We start from the raw sequence: 13766 nt of genomic DNA on the forward strand, positions 1-13766 counted from the left end.
ACTGCACTCAGACCAAAGGGGGCTGAATAATTATGCGCACCCCACTTTGCACTTATTGATTTTTAAAAAATGTTTGGAATCCTGTATGATTTTTGTTCCACTTCTCACATGTACACCACTTTGTATTGGTCTTTCACGTGGAATTCCAATAAAATTGATGCATGTTTGTGGCAGTAATGTGACAAAATGTGGAAAACTTCAAGGGGGCTGAATACTTTTGCAAGCCACTGTATATACTAAACCTGGTACATCCATTGTGAAGGGGCATCTTGTGGATTATGTCCCCTTGTACCTCATACCCCCTTATACCTCTTGTGTCTCCCTGTGTCCTCCTATGCCCCCTTGTGTCTTCCTGTGTCTCCATGTGTCCACCTCTGTCCTCCTTGTGTCCTCCTCTATGCCCCTTTAAGTCCCCCTTCGGTCCTCCTATATGCCCCTTTGTGTCCCCTGAGTCCGCCTCTGCAAGGGCACAGTACAGGGAGTCCCCTACACTGCAGTGGGTTGGAGGTTCGTATTGGCAGGCGTTTACAAGTCAGACGCAGTGACTTTTCTCCCCCACTTTGGGGGGAGAAAAACTGAGTTTTATAGTCCAAAAAATACAGTATTATGCAAATTTTGTGTGTCATAAAGATTACATATTCTGTTTTTTTTTTTAATAAAACTCATGGATGGTATTGTGTCTCAGGGTTCGTTTCATCACTGAAATCAATCCTGGACACCCGTGATAGTGTCTTAGGTGAGCCCAGTGGCGTAGCAATAGGAGATGCATTTGGGCCCCTGGACCAAAAGGCCCACTAGGGGTTCCTCCATCTATCTTATTAGCTTTGCATTGGTGCTATGCTGGTAATGAACACCTCTATATGTGCATTGCATAGTAGTAATCGTTAACACAGGGCATTGAGGCTCCATATCATAAGAGTTCTTGGGGCCTCATGTAAAGCTCACACTGGGGCCCCAAGCTCTATAGCTACGCCACTGAGTGAGCCAAACTAAAGGAAACACTACTAAAAAAGGGCGTTCCACATTATTTATTAGACCACCATTTTCAAGCAATATGGGAAAGAAAAATTATCTCTCTGCTGCTGAAAAGTGTGAGAAAGCTGAACACCTTGGACAAGGTATGAAAATCTTAGATAGTTAATGAAAACTTAAACATGATCATTGCAGGGCCAGTTTTCTGGAAAGTCCACAAAGGCTTGGGCCTGGGCGGCTGCAGTCTAAGGGGGCACCTGTACATAAAAAAGGGGTTGCTACATATGAAAGAGGAGGCTGCAAATAGGGAGAAACACATGAAAATGGGAACTGATGCCTAAATGAGTTGTACATAAAAGAGGGTCTGCAGTACATGGATGTTACACATGGAAGAGGGGGCTGCACATGGAATGGGAGGGGAGCTGCTGCACCTTAAAGGGATGTCCCAACATACATGGCCTAGGGGTAGAAAAAGTATAAATCCGGCCTTGGATCATTGTACTGTTAAAAGATTTGAGGCTGACTCAGAGCACACATGACGGGTTTATGTAGATAATGCAAAATGAGGAAGATTTCTGCTTTTAATTTTCAGTAAATATTCAACAAATGACCATTTTTAGTTCTTTAAAACCTATAAAATGTTTGTTGAGCGTAATAATTTGGAACAGGGCAATTTAAGTTTTGTATTTTTGAAAAACACCATTATCATTGGGAGTTTTGTTCAGTAACAATTTATACACTAATGGTTAATGACTCAAATTCTGCTGACTGCCAGTTGCATCAGCTATTGAGGAAAAACAATAAAAAAAATTAATTTTCATTATAATTTGGAACTCTGTGTACACATAGGAATATAAGCTGTAAACCAAATCTGCCATTCAGTACAGTATAGGGATGATCAATTAAATGCAAATCATTTTTCCTAGCATTCCAATTTCATGTAAATGTTATGCTGTTTGAACTTGGACCAAAAAATATTGACAGGAAATTAATCTGATTGGTCCAATTTTAAGCTGCGTATAATTTACATAAAATTTCAATGTCTCATTGATCCAGTATGATAAACTAAATACAGATTCTTACGATAACAGTCAATTTCTTTAAAGCCCCTTGCAAGCTTTCCAGGGGTAAAACAAAAAACAGGGTGTCCTGCTAGGTAAACCTGGACTTTATTCAAAATTAAGATGGATGCAGGGGGGAAGTGGAAGACACAGAGGATATAGGGGGACACAGGGCACAGGATGACAGGGGATAGATAAGGACACTAAAAGGTACAAGGAGCGCACAAGAGGTGGATCCAGTAAAGGAAGAGGCGGCACAGCGCAGAAGGCAGGAGAACACACAGCACATGTGTGTTCATAGAAATATAAGACATCCCCTGAAAATAAGCCCTAGCACATCATTTGCTGCAAAAATTACACTACAATACACTGTCTTATTTTTGGAGAATCACAATACAAGATAAAGACTGACAGTGACATCCCAGGAAAATGATATAGAGTTTCCACAGGTTGAGAAAGTAGCCAGCTGAGGCAAAGAAAAGCAGTAATAAAAAAAAATACAAATGTTTACCTTATCAATGCATGATGTCTGGAACATAAGGCTTCACATGAAAAGATCCTAAATGGTAAAGGAGGCTAACCATAAATAATATGCTACAAGTACATCATGATTCAGTGCAGCCATGTACAGTTACTGCATCAAGAGAAGCACTTACAAAACAAAGTAATGGCACACCTTAGACAAGGTACTTACAAAAGGTGGAGGCATCAGGGGAGGAGCAGCCGGGAAAGATGCAGGTTGGCCAGGTGGAGCTGTTATTCCTGAGTCTGGTGCTGACTGCAAGCATCAAAACAGCAAACTGGTAAACATTCTCTAATTAAATACATACAGTATATGAATCCCCAGCTAACGTGAGCAACACAATCAGTTTACTGAGCTGCAGTGCTTCCCAGAATATTTACTAAGTGACACTACCCCATATAACTAAAATTGAAATACACCATGATCTAGTTTTTTAATAATAAATATTACATGTCAAATGAATTCCCCCGGATCAGTTATGTTTTAATCCATTCTAAAGAATATGAGTCATTAACAGGCTTAAAATGTATCTGAAGTGTAACACACACTGTTAATCTGACCTTACGCCCATGTACATAGTCTAGACCAGGCATGGGCAAACTTGCCCCTCCAGCTGTTACGGAACTACAAGTCCCACAATGAGTCATGACTGTGGCTGTCAGACTCCTGCAATGCATTGTGGGACTTGTAGTTCCTTAACAGCTGGAGGGCCAAGTTTACCCATGCCTGGTCTAGACACAACTTACAGTCAACAGTATCTTTATATTCTTGCTCACTAGTAGATGACTGTAATGTCATTTTTCAAAGTCTGTGAAAACCCAACAACACAACCTAGCAGCTGTGCTGTAGGAGTCAAAGAGAGATCAGTGCCGAAAGGGAACTGCTATAAGCACTACTCTACATATTGGGGGGTGACCTACCTAATACTAGGGGCACATCTGGCTATCTATACTGGGGAGGTGAAGAGAGCTGCCTAATACTGGGGGCACATGTGGCGACCTATACAAGACGAAGGGGGGCAACCTAATACAGGGGCACATTTGGCTATCTATACTGGGGGACACACCTACCTGATATGGGGGCACATCTGGATACCTATGCTGGGAGGGGGCTACCTAATACTGAGGGTACATCTGGCTACCTATACTGGGGAGTGGGGATTACCTAATACAGGAGGCACATCTGGCTACCTATACTGGGGAGGGTGGCTACCTAATACTGGGGACACATCTGGCTATCTATACTAGGGGGCAACCTATCTAATACTGGGGCACATGTAACTACCTATACTGGGGAGGGGGGGCTACCTTACTGGGGCTACATTTGGCTGCCTATACTGGGGGCATATATGGCAACCGATGCGGGGGGGGGGGGGGTGCAACATCCTAATACTGAGAGCACACCTGGTTGCACTTTCCTATATTGGGGGCACATCTGCTGCCTATACTGGGGCGAGCATAATTTGGGGGAAGCACACATGCATCTGCTCTTGCTCTAGCCCCTTTGTCAAATGTAAAGGACAATTCTAATGAGAGGGGTATGGAGGCTGCCATATTTATTTCCTTTTAAGCAATGCCAGTTTCCTGCCTATCCTGCTGATCCTCTGCCTCTAATAGTTTTATCTATAGACCCTGAACAAGCATGCAGCAGATCAGGTGTTTCTGACATTATTGTCAGATCTGACAAAATTAGCTGCATGCTTGTTTCTGGGGTGATTCAGACATTACTGCAGCAAAAGAGACCATCAGGGCAGCCAGGCAACTGGTATTGTTTAAAAGGAAATAAATATGGCAGCCCCCATATACCTCCCACTTCAGTTGTCCTTTAGGCATCAATTGTGGCTCATAAAGTTTGCTCAACCCTGGAGTAGGGATACTCATCCTTTCTGAAAATAACGAAAGAGAGAAATGCTCTCATAGAGTAGATTATCCTTTGTTTATTGGGCAACTCTGCTATAATCTTACAATGCATGCATAAAACATAAATATCTAAGGGTGACCCAGCCGCACAACCAGTCAGTATACTGTGTCAGTATACTCCTGCTGCTCGCCAGGGTTTCACGGCTTACTAGAGGAGGTTCCTGGTTAGGCGAGCCATTACCGTATATACAGTACACACGGATAGGCCGCCACGCGCATAAGCCCACCATAAGCTCTAAAAAATAGGCCAAAAGCTAAGACACAACAAAAAGAGCACCACCCTTCAATGTGCCACTGTGATACTCTGTGAGAAGTATCCCTATTCATTTACATGCTAGAAATTTTCTAAGTAAAGTGACTTAATGTATATGTAATTTGAATACTTATACCCTTTATGGGCCAGTGCACACCTAAAAGCACTAGCATAATCGCAAACGCTAAGCGATTTTTTTAAGCTATATTTCAAAGCGATTTCAGGCATGTGCCTATCGATTTCTACTTATGCCTAGCGATTTTCGAAGCGTTTTGGTGTAGCACTTTTTATTTTTTGTACAGCAGAGCTGGAAGTGAACAGCTTTTGTAAGAAAAAAAAAACTTGGAAAATCACTCTGTTCTAGCGAGTGATTTTCCACTTTCCTATACTTAACATTGAGGCTGAATCACCTCAGAAATGCTGCTTTTGAAAAAAATCACATCACTCTGGTGTGATCCATCCCATACAAATACATTAGCCTAGCGCTTAAAAGCGCTCAGAAGGGCTCTTGGTGTGCACCAGCCCTAACATTTCATTACTGATTTGTCTCAGATGCGTTCTGAGAAAAGGTGCAGCAGGCAGCATTTTTTTCCAAGCACGAGGCTTAGATGCAGCCTAATGAATTCAATGAGCTGCATTCGACATCCAAAACTGCTTGCAGGAAACCGATGCGATGCAGCTGCAGTGGAGACGGGCCCCTAAAGTTAGGGTGCATACACATATCCAATTTTAATTGGTCAATTTTATCACCTCCATGCAGTATGAGGGCCAACAGATTTTGAATGCTATGCACAGATTGTGTAGGTAAGCTCTCAATACTACATGGAGGTGGTAAAATTGGCCAGTTATTAACCAATCATAATAGGATGTGTGTACGCATTCTAAGCATACTGAGAGATTGTGAAAAATGCCATTACTGACTTTGATCAAAAAGGTGCTTCCCCAGATTTGTATTGATTCGCTGTATTTAATACTTTCTGACCCACAATGAGAATTAGGCAGCATTTGTAATTGTCTGTTAGTTTTCTGGGTGTGTTTTTCTGCAAACCACGTGTTTTGTTAATTCACCCTCATCCATGTCCATGCTTCATGTCGTGCTGTATCTCTGTGATACGTCCTCCTTCATAGCCAGGAGGAGGACGTTTTGGAGAGATGGAATGGGATGTGGAGCAAAGTGGGCAGAGGTTGCAACAAGGGTGAGTTGTCCTGCCCAGGGCTGTGGAGTCGGTACAAAAATCCACTGACTTCGACTCCTCAGTTTAGGATTCCACCGACTCCGACTCCTCTAATTTGCATATTACAATCTTGTTGATTGAAAGTATGTAACATGAAATTTGTCTCTTAACTGCCAACGCTTAGGAATTTTAAAAGACAACTGAAGTGAGAAGGATATGGAGACTGCCATATTTATTCCCTTTAGTCATAGACTAAAACTAGTCCTTGGTAAGAGTACTTGTAAAAGGTACAGACCGGAACAAAGAACATCTATCAGGCCCTAGGCAATGTAACTGTGGGTACATGTAAGAGTGATGTGCAGGTACTCTGCAGGGGAATAAGGAGATTCTTCCTCTTACACATTCTTCATGCACAATCTGAACCAGGTTTATAGGTGATAGACAACACCTCTGTGTTCAATGTGCACAACATTCTCAGTGGATTCCCTGCAGCTCTGTGGAGAGTGCATATGTAGAGTATAGTACTACTGTGTAACAAAGTAAACCTGAGACAGATGAAATTAAAGTTTTATACGTAACTGGGGCTTCCTCCAGCCCCCTTCAGGCTAATCAGTCCCTCGCTGTCCTCCTCCGCCACCTGGATCTTCTGCTATGAGTCCAGGTGCTTGAGCCAGTCTGGCGTAGTGCGCATGCACACACTCCGCCGCCGGGAGCGTACTACACCTGCGCAGCACTATTGCGCAGGTGCAGAATGCTCCTGGCTGTGGAAGCGGCATGCGGCCGGACTGCGCTGACTGGCTGAATTACCAGGACTCATAGCAGAAGATCCAGGTGGTGGAGGAGGACAGCGAGGGACTGATTAGCCTGAAGGGGGCTGGAAGAAGCCCCAGGTGTGTATAAAACTTTGCTTTTCATCCTTCTCAGGTACCATTTAATTTGTATTCACCAAACTAAATTTTAGAGAGTGCATACATTTGCATAAATCAGAATCAACGCAGAATTATTTCTATCTCATTGACCATCTCTATTAACCCCCTTGCCATTCCAATTCTGTCGGCAAGGGGGCGGCGCAGCAATTTTTTTTTAATTTTATTTTTCATGTAGCTAGCCTAGCGCTAGCTACATGATAGCCGCTGACAAGCGGCATCCCCCTACCTATATCGATCTCCGCCGGCGCTCTCTGCAAGCAGGAAATTCCGTTCAGAACGGGATTTCCTGCTCGGCTTCCCCCGTCGCCATGGCAGGATGACGTCACCGACGTCATGGACATCGGGACGTCAGAGGGAATCCTGATCCATCCCTCAGCGCTGCCTGGCACTAATTGGCCAGGCTGAGCAAGGGGTCTGGAGGGGGGGGGCAGCGCATCGGGTAGCGGCGAATCAGCGGCGGCGATTGAAATATGCACGCAGCTAGCAAAGTGCTAGCTGCGTGCAATAAAAAAAAAATTGTGAAAATCGGCCCGAGCGGAGCCTGAGAAATCCTCCTGCGCAGGTTACCCCGAGCTGAGCTCGGGATAACCGGCAAGGAGGTTAATGACACGGCTACACATCAGGCTTTATACTTACAGCATAGAAGTTATTTAGTATATATGAGATTCCTGTGTACACATCATATATACAGTCACAATCAGAGGTGTATATCTGACTTTAAAAATACAGGGACTGCTTTATTGAAGCAGCACAAGTAACTAATTTTGATTGGTTTATTTCATTTTTGTGGACTAAGCACAGCTTTTACAGTATGTATAAATTATTTATGATGACTATTATCTGAGAAATAGAACATTTTATCATATTTTCTATTTTAATTACAGTTTAAATTCATTAGGAGTCGGAGCATTTTTTTCCAACTCTGACATCCGACTCCAGGCACCCAAAATTGCCCCGACTCCACAGCCCTGGTCCTGCCCTGTCGGGGCCAGAATATGTAAAGGTTCTGGTTCTGTGCCGACGCATTAAGAAATGGCGCTTGTGGAGTAGTACAATACAGTATTGTGTTCTGAAATTTGTAAGCTCATCCCTAATGCTGACCTGTGCCTACATTACCTGCATGCTTGTTGCAGGTGTGTGGCTAAGATTAGTATTTTTTATAAGCATCGCATGAGGTTTTTTTTAATAAGAATCGCATGAGTTTTCCCCATAGCACATTAGTGGAAAACGTATATACGATTCTGCCTAGTGCGTTCCTACCCTGAGGCTGGGAGCACACTTTGCATAATTACAAGCATTTGTCAGGAGAGCACATCTGAAAAACACATGCAATTCTGCAAAGTGTGCTTCCAGCCTCTAACAATTCATTGTAGATGCCATTTCTCCACATCCTTCAAAGGACATTAACAAACAAAACACTTATACCCCTATAATTATGAACATGGGACTAGGTAGATCTTATGAACTAGCAAGGGCTGTATAGCAATCCTTTCCAATGTACTGATGGTCTGAGGGAGCATGGTCTGTGTCATAGTCAGGTTTGAGGAGTTGGGAGCAATTTTTGGGTGCCTGGAGTCTGAGTCATGGTTTCATAAACTGAGGAGTCGTGAATCCGATGTTTTTCTATCCACTCCTCTGCCCTGCAAGGACGGTGGAGTCGGAGTCGAGGAGTCGGTGGTTTCATAAACTCAGGAGCAGAGCCGGTGGTAGTAACAATGGGGCCTCTGGGCAAAATACATCTGGGGGCCATGCTGACAGACACCCAAACTAGAAAGCGGCATGAGGGGCCCTTTGTTGCAGACAAATTTCCCCTCTGAGCTGGCTGCTGTCCATTTCCCCAACTTAACTGTGCTCCCCGGGGCCCCTGCAGAGTAGCGTTTCACCTGTTCTGGTGGACACACTCCCCTGTCAGTGTCATGGCTTCATGCAGTCCAAGATATCATCTTCACAGGGTACCTCTCTTCCATGACCTGGCACATATTATGCCGCAGGTCACAGAGAAGTTGCAGCCAGCAGTGGATAAAGACAGGAGTGCACGAAGCCCGGACAGGTGAGACACTACTCTCCCAAAGACTGTGCAAACGTCCCAGGGAGCAATAGTTAAGTTGGGGGGGAGGGGGCTCTGGAGCCCTGGAGCAATTGCTCCCTTTGTCTTTATGGCGGTAGCACCGGCCCGGCTGAGGAGTCAGATGATTTTTGCACATATTCCAACAGTTAGCTCTGGTAATAGCACCCCCAGAGTTGTGCGCATACCTCAGGCTACAACACATGTGACTCACTAGACCCTGCATGAAATATATAGTTTGTAAACATTCTGTAATGATCCAGTTATGTCAAATGATATCTAGTTACCCAACAAGCCACCGAGAGGCAGCTCATGACAAATTTAAGGATTGAATTGCACTCAGTACATTTATATCTACTGTACTAACACTTGTACTTGCAAATCCTTTAGGCTGGATTCACAGTGGTCCGTTTGCATATGTGCAGTGCGTTGACATCCAGAATTATATTGCAACACAACTGATGCACTGTGAACCACTTATATGTGGAAATGCACACTTAGTTGCTAGTAGTGTTTACGAAAAAAAATATATAAAAAAAAAAACGTGAAAAAGTTTAGATGCAATCATACAATTATAAACTGGTAATACAAAGAAAATAAAAATATTAGGCACGTGGTTTACTCCTGGATATCACTATGTGCTTCTCATCAGTATTCCCTGTGAGCAAAGCCAATACACAACACTATTTGTATGCTACATCTTCCCTACATTGCTGCACATTGTTACATAAGCTTTCTCAGTGACCTCCACAATTCTTTCAGTCATCCATCCCAGTCATCACGCGCTGCAGCAAGGGACAATCTACAGGGCATTCCCTTATATATAGACTCTCCTGTCATTGTATAAATGCTGCTCGCCCATAATAATCCTTATTCCCCTGAAGTGCTGCGTCTACATTCTGCATGCTAATATATACATGCTAAGAATCTGCAGGCACCGTCTGAGTGGCTGCTTCCCTTCCCGTCCCTGAGCCCACCCCGGGCTTTCCCCCACCCGGGTACCCAGCACCCAAATATGCAGAGACCCGTTACCATCTCTGCTCCAGCCGTGAGCCGCCACAAGCTCCTCCCCCTCAACAAACCGCACCATCATTGGCAGAGAAGGCAGCGAGGGAGGGCCTTGCAGAGTAACCTGTGCTATGCCAGGCGGAGACCATCTGTCTGAGCTCATCATCAGACAGGGGGAGTGGAGGTGCTGCTGTACTGATGTGCCATGCAAACGCTTTACCAAGTCTACAGTGTAATATTACGGGATTGTGTTATTTGACATTTGTTTAAAAGCATGCGGTACGGTAATTAGTTGGGCGTTGAATTAAGGGGGAACTGTACTGAAATAATGTAATGTATAAAATTGCTTACATTTTACAACATTACTTTTATACATGATTTATCCCGTGTTTGCCCATTGTAAAAGCTCTCCTCAGTCTTTCCTTTGCCTGATTTACATTCTGAAATTTATCAGGGGTGGTGACATATTCAGTGCTTACACTTGCAGCTCTGCCGAATGTCTGTATGCTTCGTGTTCCAAGGTCAGTAGCTAAACAGCCTAGGTTGTGACATTATTGTAAGGATGGGGCTAGATACCCAATATATGGATATCAAGTGTTTCTTATGCTGAAAGCAGGATGATTAACGTAAAAATGGGTATCCTGAATAATTTTCTACATTCTACTACTGTCACTATGGTGCCTCTTCAATTGCGTTTTGTGTTTTTTAGAGCATGGCAGTGGATCAAAGCTCATTTAAAACAGACCCACGCTATTCTATGGCAAACAGAAATTTGCCTTCTTAAAACAGAAGGTATTTGTGATTATTCAGGTTGGAGTGAGTATATGAGATGTCCCACAATGCATCACTGCTGAATATACAAATCATCACTTTGTTGTCCTTGAAAGCTAAACACACCTCCAGAATCGCTGGAATGCAATAATGTGTCAGTTTGTTAATTGTACAGGGCACATCATTGCATTCCAGCAGTTCTGGAGGTGTGTTTAGCTTTCAGGGACAAGAAAGGGATAACATGCATATCCAGCAGTGATTGTGGGAAACCTCATATACTCATTCCAATCGCAAATACCTTCTAGTTTAAGAAGGCAAATATCTATTTTTACATAGCCTTTTAGTAGAAGGTGTTGATCCTTTTTGAGGTGTTGATCCTAGGAGTTTTTGTTCACCATGAGCTTGCTGGGCAATCTGCTATTCTATGGCTCTATTCCCACAATTAATTATCTTATGCTGGTTTGCAGTAATTCCTTAAATCCATATCAATCATGACACACATGGTGTTATTAAAAACTACCATTCGGCTGCATGCGATTGCACCCTAATGGCGCTTGTGGCTGGCAGCCATAAGGCTGAACTGCCTGACAAGTGAGCAGTTAAGCCAACCGTGAAGAAAAATAAATAAATAAAAAAAAGGCTTTAGTTGTATCATGTCTAGTTCATGGCTTACTGAAGTCCCATTGGAGAGAACTCAATTGAGGCACTGTCAATACAGAAATGTATGTATATTTGTGTAATGTGTTTTCAACAGTGGAAGTACCAGAAGCCAAGTCATAGACCAAAAGTGGCAGAAGTAGAATGTAATGACATTTTTCGCATACAAAGCCCAGGGATGGTGGAAAATATGAGGGGAGGGGGTTCAGAGAGGGTTACACTGGGACATTGGCTTCAATCAGGGACAACTATTTTTGCATGTGTTTGGTTACTAGGTGTTGAAAAGTTATCAAATTGTTAAGGAGAGAAAAAGTAAAGAAATGAGATAGCTCATGTAAAAAAGGTTCATGTGCCGAGGCTGAAAAACATTATACAGGAAACCTAAACTGGGCTTTTTGCAGTTTCTGCAATTCGGTAACAAACGTTTACAACCTGGGTCATATTTGAATATAAAGAGGACAGCTGAAAGGTTAGTAAATCTGAGCTTGTTTTATTGCAGCTGCATTTAGGGCCCACAGACAGGTACTCCACGTTTTCAATCTGTTGGCAGTTACAAAATATAGATTTGTTAAGATTTTACAATCAAAATTGTATGCTATATGGCCAGCCTTACATCCCTCTCCATAAAACAATTATTTTCAGACTCCTTTGCTCATGACAGGCTTACCTTTAACCAGACAAATACAATATTGTTTGCAGTTCAATGCTAGAATAAGAAGTGATTTGAGGGCTGTGTGGAACTTCTCCTTCGCACAGGGAATACACATAATAGCGGGTTTCTACCTGAAGTCTCCTGGGTTATAAAGCAAGATCATGCTTGTTCACACAGTGTGTCATTAATTCAGGGCTACACTGAACGCAGAGCTGCGACAAGGTCCTCCAGCACTCAAGGCTGAACCCCCCCCCCCCCCCCAACACCATAGTCTCTAGTTATCTGGCTTGCAGACACTGCCATTTATCCCCATTTCTTATTTCTCTCTGCTTTAAACACAGTAGAGAAACGATAGCTAAGTGAGTTGTGCGTCTAGTGAGAGTGAGTCTACACTGCACACTGAGGCTGGAGCCTCTCTCGCCTCTGCCTCGGCCCTGACTGAATGTAATGCCTGTCTGCCATTTCTCTGAGGCTAGGTTCACCGTGGGACGTTGCGGAGGTGCATTATAAAGTCTTATAACGCAGCTTACCGCACTGCCATGATAATCCTACAGAACGTTCAAAGTGCAACGTTAACGCCACATTGTAACGTGTAGCATTATGGTAATGCACTGCTGCAATTGATAAAGTACCAAAAAGTAGGTGAAATAGAGCTGTCAAAATTATTCTGTGTATTGCCTGGCTTACTGGTGGCTTAAAATGCATTTTATTAATAAGGTTTGAAAATTTCCCGTAGGAGAAAACCTGAATTGAATAAGGGCCATAGTGTTCTATAAATGTCTGAGCAGTGTGGCAGAGGAGTAAAACTAAGAGAAGCCCAGCAAAATCAAAAGCCATTTGTCAGCTAAAGCTGTTCACCCATATACTGTACATTTCAAGTGTTTGTATGACATCTCTCACAGCTGAGTCACGGAACCTGAACTCTGGCACAGGACAGAAGGAAAACAGAGAGAAATGCTCCCTGTTTGTAATTAGAGAGTGTAGCCTGTCTAATTCCCCCTCATCTGTGACTAATCACAAGTTGTAATTTGATCTCTCAGCTGGTTGCCCCATCATAGCAGCTAATTTGTAAATGCAGGATATTCACCCTATGTCTGCTTCCATGAAAGCAGGGAGCAGACACACTGCAGATGTATTGCAGGATTTGTATCAGCTGTAACAAATGTTTTTTTTAAAGGTTATTATGCTGTTGCATATATTTTAGACCAGAGAGGAAGTCGAGTTCAGGCCCGCTTTAAATCATTAGTATATAAAAGAATGAGGCCAATCATCTGTACAGGCTTTTATTGGTTATTTATAAGAATTACAGTACTTACACATCCTAATCAGAGGAGAATGACTATTTACAAACTTGAGGCTACTTCAGGACTTCCTGACAATCAGTGTAATTAAGTTAAAGGGACTCCGAGCAGTTCAGAAACTATGGAAAGATGCATATCATTTTAAAGCTCTCTTTCTAATGATATATAAACCACCGGCCTACGCCTTTTAGTTTTCGTTATTTTCGCAATCGAAATTTCCGCGGCCGCGGCTTCGATCGCAAAAATAGAGAAAACTAAAAGGTGTAGGGCGACGATTTAGGTGTCGCCAGAAAGAGGAGAAAGAGAGGTTTAAAATGATATCCATCTTTGCATAGTTATATTGTATTACGCAGGGCGACTTTTTCTCAAAGTCAGCAGCTCTATTCAGCAGAAAAAGTCGCCCTGTGTAATACAATATAACTATGCAAAGATGGATATCATTTTAAACCTCTCTTTCTCCTCTTTCTGGCGACACCTAAA

At 43.0% G+C, this 13766-nt stretch overlaps 1 protein-coding gene across 5 annotated transcripts in view; it reads right to left on the reverse strand.

Annotated features, from left to right (window-relative positions):
* Positions 1–10013, reverse strand: part of PRPF40B (pre-mRNA processing factor 40 homolog B) — a 100287-nt gene extending 90274 nt beyond the window's left edge. For 3 of the 5 annotated variants that reach the window (XM_068267717.1, XM_068267715.1, XM_068267714.1), the window contains exons 1-2: positions 9643–9870; positions 2728–2811 (exon numbers count right to left, since the gene is read on the reverse strand). In XM_068267717.1, the coding sequence (XP_068123818.1) occupies positions 2728–2811; positions 9643–9663 (105 nt within the window). In that variant the 5' untranslated portion in view covers positions 9664–9870. Of the gene's footprint in view, positions 1–2544; positions 2593–2727; positions 2814–9642; positions 9871–9929 lie in introns of those variants that run through there. The other 2 variants (XM_068267716.1, XM_068267718.1) reach the window with 2 other exon arrangements.
* Between the last annotated feature and the right edge of the window lie 3753 nt (positions 10014–13766).

This window comes from Hyperolius riggenbachi, chromosome 2 (assembly GCF_040937935.1).
Source record: "Hyperolius riggenbachi isolate aHypRig1 chromosome 2, aHypRig1.pri, whole genome shotgun sequence".
Classification (NCBI taxonomy): Eukaryota; Metazoa; Chordata; class Amphibia; order Anura; family Hyperoliidae; genus Hyperolius; species Hyperolius riggenbachi.